This window comes from Panicum virgatum, chromosome 5K, assembly GCF_016808335.1.
Source record: "Panicum virgatum strain AP13 chromosome 5K, P.virgatum_v5, whole genome shotgun sequence".
Classification (NCBI taxonomy): domain Eukaryota; kingdom Viridiplantae; phylum Streptophyta; class Magnoliopsida; order Poales; family Poaceae; genus Panicum; species Panicum virgatum.
Genome location: NC_053140.1, coordinates 6,677,311 through 6,687,449, shown reverse-complemented (window position 1 = coordinate 6,687,449; position 10,139 = coordinate 6,677,311). Strand labels below are relative to the sequence as shown.

The window sequence follows — 10,139 nt, the reverse complement described above, 5'->3', positions numbered from 1 at the left end:
TAATGGCACTGGTGGGTAATTTATAAATATGTATATGGGTATTTTAGATTATTTTTTTGTAATGGCAGTGGTGAGTAATTTAAATTTTTTTTTCTTCGATTAACGTGGAAATTTCTAGACCTTGAGAGCGAACGTGGAGGCTCCGTTTATTGGCCAAATAATAAAATAATATATTTTATATTAATTAGTTACTTTAGTGCAAGAGCAAGCTAGAACTGACAAGAGGCGTATACGTGTTTGTGGTTCCATGCATCAAGACTATACTGGTGCAGGATTTGACATAACTATCTATGAAAAAAGTTGCATACATCAAAGACTACATACTAGCTTGGTTTGACATTATCTCAGAAAGACCACAATCCCATCCACGCATGCTAATCATGGCATTACATGAGTAATTTAGCTAGATTTGATGATGAGTTATTTTACTAGCTAGCTCATGACATCTCGAACTAATAACTAACAGTTCGTACTACTAATTAGATCCACACGCCCGGCATGGATGTATTACAACTAGATCATCATCACATCATCAGTAGGTTCAGATGCCTAGTGAGCTAGCTGATCCGTGTCCATGGAGCTCCCGGCCAGCTGACCTCATCATCTAGTCTGCCGAGGAGAGGGCCAGGAAGTAGACGACGTCGCCCGCCGCCGCGAAGAACAAGGTCACGATGCCGACGATCCACATCCACCACAAGCAGCTGTCGGCGGCGGCGGTCAGGAAGAGGGTCGTTGCCGTGGCCCACATGAGGTGGGTGGCGGCGGTGGCCGCGAGCGCGGCGCAGGCGAGGGCCCAGCGGCTCCGGCGGCGGCTGTCCGGGAGCAGCAGCGCCGGCGCCGCGGCGGCGGCCGCCGCCGCGCTGCACCACAGCGCCCCGTGGAAGATGGCGCTCAACGCGGCGGCCCTCGCGGCCGTCAGCTCGGTCCCTTCGCAAACTAACCACCACGGCTGCACCTCCAAATAAATTAGTTAGCGCAAGGTTAATCGATGTCATATATATTACTGTACAGTATCGATCATCCTGACCATAAATTAAAGGGAAAAAAATCGATTGATCGTCTTTCATTCCTAATAGTATCATATTATCATCCGGGCATCGAGAGAGCACTAGAGTAGTTACCGGGTTGACGTGGTAGTGGTCGACCAGTACGGTGGCCGAGGCGAAGCAGACGAGGATGATGGCGGCGTTGAGGAGCGCCCATAAACTGACGATCAGGACAGCCGGGAACGGACGAGCATTCTTCTTCTTCTCCACGGCCACCGCCGGAGAAGCTGCCAGCTTCTTGTCCCTCGTCCATCTTGTCGGCCATGGGATCCGAACTGCTACCTACAAATAAGAGGATACAACAGCAACAACGAACGCACTGTTAATTAGTTCCGTTTCGGTGATGATGAAGAAGAAGAAGAAAGTCTAATTAAGCTAGCCACTTCCAAACTTGGCCTGAATGGAGCAGATCTCGGAGGAGCCGGCCGGAGATATGATGCATGGGAACGGGGACGAGAGGATGGGAAGGGGAGATGACTCGCCAGTCACCACTCACCGGACGGGAGCGAGGCCTTCCTTTTTCGACGGTTGTTCTTTGTTCTTCGCTTGCTAGCTCTTGCCTCTTGGTGTTGTAGTGTTCCTTTTCTTCTGCTGCGTGAGGGATTGCAGAGAGCAACTGCAGAGCACAGAGAAATGGCTGCTCCTCTGCCTCCTGGAGCTCGGTTAAGTAGCCGATCGAGACACGCAGCAAAGCAAAGCAAAGCAAAAGCTACGCCGCGTCCGCGTGGGGGCCGACACCGGCGACGTGTCGCGCAGCCCGCGGCCGAGAAGGAAGAGATATTGTAACCAACATGGCACTATTTATGTCATTTCGAGTAATTTTGGTGATTGAATGACAACGCAATAAATGTGACTAATACTTTTATTAAGTGAACATTTCTAGATCCCAGGGATGAAGTAAAAAGGCCATGCAAAGCAAAACACGAAGAAAGAACTCAAAGAAACGCTGAATTGGACGAGTTCTACTGAAATCAGTAGCACCGGAAGAACCGATGCCTATAGCATCGGTGCATCCGATGATTGTCGGAAGATCCGACGGCCTGGCTTTGGTGCAAGACTGAGCGCCTCTGGAGATCAAGTGAAGAAAGAATGAAGCACCGGTTGAACCGACGGTGTCAAGAGAAACGTCGGTGCATTCAACGTACTATGTTCCAGAGACGTTGTCAAGCGTGCAGCAGCCAAGCCTTCAGCTCCGGTTGAACCGGTGGTGCGTCGGAGCAAGGCGTCGGTGCAATGACGTCAGCAAGACCAATGGCTATCTGCGGATCAAGTGTCACCGGAAGAACCGCCGCTTAAGCATCGGATCAACCGATGGTCCCTGAAGGTGCTGCGGCCGTGTCAGAGAAGCCAACGGCTAGTTCAGAGCGCAGAGTGACCGGAAGAACCGATGCACTATGCACCGGATGTTCCGATGCCTACGCAGAAAGCTGCTAACGGCTACAAACAGCTAGTTCGACTTGGAGGCCTATATATATGAGCTCCCCCGGCCATTTGAAGTTTGCTGGAGTTGCTGAACATCTCACACACACTCAAGAACTTATCCAAGCCATCCAAGAGCATAAAGATCAAATATTTAGTTCTTTGCACAAGCTTTGTGAGTGTTAGTGCAAAGTTAGCTCTTGAGTGAGTAATCAAGCAAGGTTTAGATTCTTGTGCTGTGGTTCTAGAGTGAACCATCCTTGTATCTTGGTGCGCCGGCCATCCTTGGAGCTTTGGTGGCTCGCCGGCAAGTCAACGACCCTCCGGCTTGGTGTGGAGCGGCGTCGACGACATTGTGCGGGGGACGGAGACCCTTCCTTCGTGGGCAATCTCCCTTAGTGAAGATCGGGATTAAGGTGACCGTGATTGTGTTCACGGAAGAGACTTGATTGCCGAGAAGCGATACTCTTCGTGAGTGCTTCAACAACGTGGATGTAGGGGCGCCTTTGTGGCAATCCAAACCACGGGATAAATCCTCGTGTCGAGAGTTCGCTTCCTCTCATCAATCCATTTAAGCTTCCGCATTTCATATTGCAATTTGTATGCTTTTACTTTCTTAGTGTAGTATCTCGTTAGGATTGGCTATAGGTTGCAAAACTCTTTTGGGATGAGGGTTTCACACTAAGGTGAACCGTAGTTGCACATCTAGATAGCTTGATCTAGTTTAAGTTTTGTGCAAAGTTGGAGCCATATATTAAGGTTTTAATAGTGACTAATTCATCCTCTCCCCCCTTTTAAGTTAGAGCACCCCATCCTCTCCCCCTTAAGTTAGAGCACCCCGTCGCTTTCAGATATATCAGCTCATCAGCTGGCCTGTGGCCCAACACCACGCTTGTGTGTGATCTCAACTCAGCTCTCATGGGCATCTGCATCTCAGCAGTTCGAGTAGTCCCATCGATTGCGCACATTTTTCCTCGCAAAAGAAAAAGGAACGCGCACACTTTGTTTCAATCGGAATGAAAATGTATATGCTGCCGCGCATATATATACGATCAAGCCTCTTTTTTTATTTATCTAACCAATTGCATGAATGCAGCAGTGTTTTTCTTTTTCCGAAGCAGGGGGCGTAGTTGCGTGCTTGCTCCGTAGACCCGCCGCGCGCCTAAATGATCATATCAGAAGCGCCTAGGCGTCCAAGAACTCCAGCATGACGGCACGACGCATCCGCCGCGACCTCGTCCGCCGTGACCGATCGAGAGAGACGGTAAGGCATTCATTGCATGCATGCACGTATTCGGTAAGATAGACAAGTGTGAACAGGACCATGACTGGTGTATGCTTTTGCCGAAATGGGTAGTATGGTGCTTTCCACGAAGCTAGCTAGCAATGATCTTTTACATCGCGCGCGCGCTCTCTCTCTCTCTCGGGGAAAAAAAAAGAAGAAAAATCTTGTCTCAGCTAGCGATGATCTTTTACATGTAAATACTTTGTGGCCACATGGGTAGGTGCGTGCCCCATTTACCTCGGTTAGCGCCCTCCGTTAGTTTCTTTATGTCAAGGCACTCATATTTTTTATCTTCTTATATCTGTCTTCTCTTGCTCTTCCCACCCCACCTCATACACACAAATAGAAGCACACACGTATAGCTCTGTATACATTACTTGATCCAAATTAATTTCTACCATTTGGTTTGGAAAATAAATTATTAATACATCTCCAAATTATATATGCCTTTTCTTTTGTTTCTAGCGTTTTGTTAAAGGAAAGAGTTCGTGTGCAATTCCATTTTATAAAACCTGGTTTATTTGCCAGGTCCAATCTAGACTAAAAAATTCAATCCAAACTCAATTTAAAAGCTTTTTGTCGATTCCAATCTAGATTTACAAAATCCTAATCCAAATCATCCAACAATAATCTTTTTTTTTAGAGAAACTACGGCACCCCTGAACTTTGTTGCAATAATGAGATATAGTACATGATAAATTACAAGGAACCCCAACAGGCTCCAGAGAGGAGATGGGAAGAGCTTATAATCTACTAACACAATACTTTTTTATAGCTGCTGTCTAGGTTGATCTCTAGCTGCTATTTAGAAAATTCCTAACGAGTAAACATGCGCTCGTTCTGAACACTTGTTTCAATTTGAAATTCTGACAAAACTGAGAATCATGACATGCATTTTAGGAAGAACTCAATTTGAAACTAGAACACAATTTGACCCCTGCGCCGGCGAAGGCACTGCGTGCCATGGGAGAGAGGACGTAAAGTTAGGGAGAGAAGAGAGTGTGCGTGAGAGATAAGTGAGGGAGAGACAGCGGACGTGAGGAGATAAAACTAGAATGGATGAAAAGTTTAGGTCCGAACGGGCACAGACACAGAGACCTGTTAGACTCTCTAGATGGATCTCCAACGTCAGTATCCTATCGGATGGCCAAACGTTTGGGTGGGCACATGACCTCATGGGCATAAAAATCACTCTCCATGCCGAATTCAATTGCCGCCGATCGTAGCTTTTGAGCCGGCCAGCGATTAGGACTACCCGGCCGACCATATCTACTCAATTTTGAATCGGTAGGGCTCTTGCACAAAACTGACGTTCAGCTAACTGAATGCTGCCGTGTGTAACTGTGTGTACTGCATTAGCAGCAGCTCATACACATACTGCAAATACCATACTCAAAATGCATTAGCTTACTATATGAATTCTAGTCAGCCATGCAAGATTGCTCATTGGCTAATTACGCATGTGCTTGCGCCTTTTCCACATCTGAACTTACAAGCTCCAGGTTTAGCTTTCGCTAGTGCAGAGGCAGATCACAGAAAAACTGAAGATCGATCATGTGTATGTATTCATGGACTTGGAGACGTACGGCTGGACCAGATGGACCAAAAAGTATGTATCAACTAAAATTCACATCACCTATCAAGCTAATAAGGCATCAGAGTAGCAGCAATCAGCAACATCGAGTTCGATTTTAGACCATGGGTAGTTCCACACTTCACTACCCAACCGATGGCAATATCAAGGAACTAATTTGGCTGTAGACACTCACACATGTGAGTTGTCGAGGCCGGGATTTTCCTTTATCTAAAAAAGCATCAAGGAACCAACAACCTGATGATCATCAAGATGTTCATCTAGCAGCAGGGCCAAGGGCGCCCGCATGTCCCAGCGGCACGCAGCGCGTTGGCGGCGCCCGCCCAGGAGGCCGCGGCACCTGCCTGCCCGCCGTCGAGCGCGTCCTAGGCGCGCGCTCGGGCCTTCTGGACCTTGGCCGGCCCAGAGCGAGGCGCAGGGCGATGTCGTTGCCGTGGCGGGACGGACCGGGTCACTGATGGACCCCCCGCGGCGCCGCCGGGCGGTGCCCGCCGCCGCTGCGGAGCGCGTCGAGCTCTCCAGGACGTGGCGTGGGTGAGATCGTTGGACGCATCCTTGAGGTCGTGTGCCCCGCGCGCGCCCGTCCGGCAGCGGCAACGAGTCCGCCCGAGAGCCGGCGTCCGACGATAGCTAGCACGCCGCCGGCGCGTGGTTATTGGGGCAAGGTCTCCAGGAATTCGCCGTCGGAATTGCCGTGGACGCGCACGTTGCAGAAGATGCGATGGAGGCCAGCATGGCAACGCCCGATTCCCGGGGTGGTCGGTATTCCATCTACCGTCCGAGGTGGACGGTAAGAGCTGGCCGGCACAAGATCACTTGGCTCCCTACGAAGTACCCGTACATCTAGCCTGGCTTCAGGCCTTCAACCAGTCGATCGCCATCTCCGGCACTGTAACGAACATGGCACTATTTATACCATTTCGAATGATTTTGGTGATCGAATGACAACACAACACTTGGACTAATATGATTGTTAAGATGATCATTCTCAGGTTTTTAGGTTCAAGTGATGACAAAGAGAAAGAGAAAATAGGCGTAGCAAGGCCCGAAGGGCCGCCCCTACGGGGGTTCCGCTCTTCGGATCAGGAGCACCGGAAGAACCGACGCCAAAGGCATCGGTGCATCCGACGCCTGTCGGAAGAACCGGCGCTATGAAGTTTGGTGCAGAAGGGAATCGAAGCCAAGTCAGCCTATAGGCACCGGTTGAACCGACGGGTCAAAAAGGGGGCATCGGTGCATTGGGCGTCCTATGTTCCAGAGACGATGTCAAGACCCCAGGAGAAGATTCTTCAGCACCGGTTGAACCGGTGAGGCATCGGTGCATACCATCGGTGTAATGACGTCAGCGCCCAGGAGAAGATTCTTAAGCACCGGATGAACCGGTGATGCATCGGAACAAAGCATCGGTTCAACCGGTGGTCACTGCATCAGCTGTCAGAACTTCAACGACTACTTCGGTTTATGAGTGATCGGAAGAATCGACGCTACCCCTGCCAGAGGCATCGGTTCTTCCGGTGATACGCAGATTTTCAGCTGACCGTTGGAACAACGGCTACAAGACTTGGTGGCCTATATATACGCCTCACCCCGGCCATTTGAAGCTTGCTGGAGTCCCAAGACACCTCATACACATCCAAGAACATCTCCAAGCCATACAAGAGCTCATAGATCATATCCTTAGCTTATAGCACTAGCTTTATAAAGTGTGAGTGCTCGATTAACTCTTAGTGAGTGTGATTGCAAGGCCTTGAGCCTTTGTGCTGTGATTCTCTAGTGAACCAAAACAAGAGCTTGGTGCGCCGGCATCTTGGAGCGTGAAGCTCGCCGGCAACGTCATCGACCCTCCGACTTGGTGTGGAGCGGCGACGGCATCTTTGTGCGGGGGACGTGGAGACCCCCATCCTTTGTGGAGAAACTCCTTAGTGGAACCCGGGGCCAAGGTGACCGTGATTGTGTTCACGGAAGAGACTTGGTGGCCGAGTAGCAATACTCTTAGTGAGTGCTACAACAACGTGGATGTAGGTGTGCCTTTGTGGCTAACCGAACCACGGGATAAACACCCGCATCAAGAGTTTGCTATCTCCTATCCCGCTCTTTAAGCTTCCGCATTTCATACTAGCAATTTGTTTGCCTTTACTTTCATATAATAGTTTTTTAATAGAAAAGGCTATAGGTTGCTAAACTCTTTTGGGATAGGGTATTCACACTAGAACAACTTAGTTGCACATCTAGATAGCAGGTTTTAGTTTACGTTTTGTGCAAACTAAGTGGAGCCATAAGTCAAAGTTTTTATTAGTGCCTAATTTACCCCCTCCCCCTCTTAGGCTAGAGCACCCGACCACTTTGAGGCACCAAATCTTTTGCTTGCGCAGTTGCGCTAGCTCTGAGCACACATTGATGCTCATTGGGACGGAGCGATGCTCTTTCTCAGCCCGTGACAACGTCTCTGGCAGCGCTCGGCCATTTCACCAAGGCACCAAGATAGCTTGTGAGAACCAAGAAGGCAAGAACCATGGCGGCAACAACTGCCGCCGCCGCGGGGCTTAACATGAAGCTCCTCGTCGACACCAAGGCGCAGCGCATGCTGTTCGCGGAGGCGAGCAAGGACGTCGTCGACTTCCTCTTCTCCCTCCTCGCCCTGCCCGTCGGCACGGCCGTCAAGCTGCTCGGGGAGGAGTCTATGGTCGGCTGCGTCGGCAACCTCCACGCCAGCGTCGGCGTGCTCGACGATGCCTACGTCCTGTCCGGCGCCTCCAGGAACTCCCTTCTCCGCCCACCGTGGCCTCGCCGGCGGCCATCACCGGCTGCTCCCTCTTCGGCTTGCCGGCGCCCCGCCCCGCCCCAGCACCGCCCCGTCCAAACAAATTCTTCAGATCCGGCGGGAGTTACGAGTCCGACGACGAATACGCCGACTATTGCAGCAGGAGATGTCGCAACTACATGACGGACGCAAGCGACACGGCATGTCCGTGCTATCGTCACCGGATGGACCAGGAGGTGCAGTTCCTCCCATCTGCCGGGTCGCGGCAGCCGGCGGAACAGGAAGAGTCGCCCCGCGGCGGCGGTGGCGACGACGGGTTCGTGCAGGCCGTCGTGACGTATACGGTGATGGACGACCTCACCGTGAAGCCCATGTCCGCCGTCACCAGCATCACCCTGCTCACCACCTTCGCCGTGGCAGACCTCGCCGCGCTCCAGGAGAGGACCGTGCGGATCGGCCACGCTGAGGTGACCTCGCATTTGCATCGCTTGCTTTTTCCCCTTCACCGATCTCGTCCCCATTTGAAACTGTTCGCCACACGTTCGTGCTCCGTCTGCAGGCTTTGGGGATCCTCAAGGCCTCGCTGCAGTCCAAGACTGTCCTCACCGATGTTTTCCTCAATAAGAAGGCAGCTCCCGGCGATGCTTGAAGCCGATTAGCTGGTACTTACTACTCCTGCGGCTGATATGAAGCATGAAGATTGAATAGCTTGAGCTGTCTGTCTTAGCTTAATTTGGTGAAAAAATTCCATGCATCCAGTATGCAAACTGGATCATCTGCATACCTGCTCTCGCGAAGCGAAATGTGGATATAGATTTTCATTTGGCCCGCAGCCCGCAAGCCCGCCTGGTAGCTCGGTTTTTTGGCCCGGCCCAAGCCCGGCCCGGCCCGTGCTGACTCGGGCCCGGGCCAGCACGGCCCGGTAGCGCGTGTCGGGTTTGGCCCGCCACCCCAGCTTGTCAGGCGGCCCGCCCCCCGCACGGGGGGAGCAGGCCGGCCCGATTAAGGCCCGCTGCCCCCCAATGGTCGGGGGGAGGGGGGCAGGCCGCGGCATATATAATGCCCGCGCCGCGGCCACCCTAACCCCCCGCCCCCCACTCGCAGCCGTAGCCGTGCCTCTTTGCCTCTCGCCTCCCGCTCCTCGCCTCCTCCGCCGCGCCTCCACTTGCCGTCTCGCCTCCCTCGTCTCCGGTGACGGTGAGTAGAAGTAGATCCAAGTCCTCGCCGCCTCGCCCGCTCGTCGTCTCGAGCCCTCGTGGCTCGTGGCTCGGGGCTCCTCTCGTCGCCTGGCTCGACCTCGACCCTCCTCTCCCCTGTCATCTCGACCTCTCCTCCATATGCACGCATCTCATCGCCGTCGGCCGTCCCCCTCTCGTCTTTCTTCGACTCCGGGCTCCGGCTGCACAGGTATCCCGTATCCCTAACCCTAACCCTAGTGCTTACTGCTTAGATCTAGATCTCAACTTGTCAATTCTGAAACTTGTCTTCTTGGATCTTGATCTTGAATCTGTCTTCATGGGTGCAAGTCTTGTGCCGGTGGCCATTGCGGCGTGGTGCGGGGCCGCGCGTCATTGAGGAACAGAGCCGAGGAGTCGTGCTGCATCCTGCAGCACGAGGTCGTCCTGATGAACGACATGGAAGAGTACACCATCAACGACGACCTTAGGGCATGTGGGCTCCCTGGCGACGATGAGGACGGGCTCGTGTCTGGCGGCGAGGCATTGTTCGGCACCTCTAGTGCTCCGATCAATGTTGATGGCGGTGATGATGCCGGTGATGCTGGAGGTGTAGGTGCTGCGACCCCTCCCATGATGCCATCCTCGACGCCATCCGTCAATACTGGCACTAGCACAAGCTTCAAGCGTGCTAGATCTGGTGCCTGAAATGACTTTGAGGAGATCTTCGAAACTTTGCCGAACGGCAAGAAGGTGAGAGTTGCTGCGAAGTGCCGTCATTGCTCTTCTGTTCTTTCTGGGCGGTCTTCTGCTGGTACTGGGCATTTGCTCCGTCACCAGAAGGTATGTCTTGCAAAAT

General features: G+C 52.2%; 2 protein-coding genes across 2 annotated transcripts; one reads left to right on the top strand and one right to left on the bottom strand.

Moving 5' to 3' along the window:
• Positions 1-305: 305 nt before the first annotated feature.
• On the bottom strand, positions 306-5,632 carry LOC120709622. Its single transcript, XM_039995305.1, has 3 exons — positions 5,582-5,632; positions 1,122-1,328; positions 306-949 (listed from the first exon to the last, which is right to left on the bottom strand). The coding sequence occupies exons 1-3, from the start codon at positions 5,630-5,632 to the stop codon at positions 605-607; spliced, it is 603 nt and encodes a 200-aa protein (XP_039851239.1). The 3' UTR covers positions 306-604.
• A 2,128-nt stretch (positions 5,633-7,760) lies between these two features.
• Positions 7,761-8,754, top strand: LOC120709621. The gene is made up of 3 exons (XM_039995304.1): positions 7,761-8,228; positions 8,339-8,572; positions 8,665-8,754. Exons 1-3 carry the CDS (start codon positions 7,857-7,859, stop codon positions 8,752-8,754), a joined length of 696 nt encoding a protein of 231 aa, XP_039851238.1. The 5' UTR covers positions 7,761-7,856.
• Positions 8,755-10,139: the final 1,385 nt, after the last annotated feature.

Bases quoted from the DNA above. Each gene is read 5' to 3' on its own strand.
- LOC120709621 (XM_039995304.1), top strand. From the start codon at position 7,857: ATGGCGGCAACAACTGCCGCCGCCGCGGGGCTTAACATGAAGCTCCTC. The intron at 8,229-8,338 runs GTTACGAGTCCG...CGGATGGACCAG, and splicing joins ATTCTTCAGATCCGGCGGGA to GAGGTGCAGTTCCTCCCATC. The intron at 8,573-8,664 runs GTGACCTCGCAT...CTCCGTCTGCAG, and splicing joins TGCGGATCGGCCACGCTGAG to GCTTTGGGGATCCTCAAGGC.
- LOC120709622 (XM_039995305.1), bottom strand. From the start codon at position 5,632: ATGCGGGCGCCCTTGGCCCTGCTGCTAGATGAACATCTTGATGATCAT. The intron at 1,329-5,581 runs GTTGTTGGTTCC...TCTTATTTGTAG, and splicing joins AACATCTTGATGATCATCAG to GTAGCAGTTCGGATCCCATG. The intron at 950-1,121 runs GTAACTACTCTA...TTGGAGGTGCAG, and splicing joins ACCACTACCACGTCAACCCG to CCGTGGTGGTTAGTTTGCGA.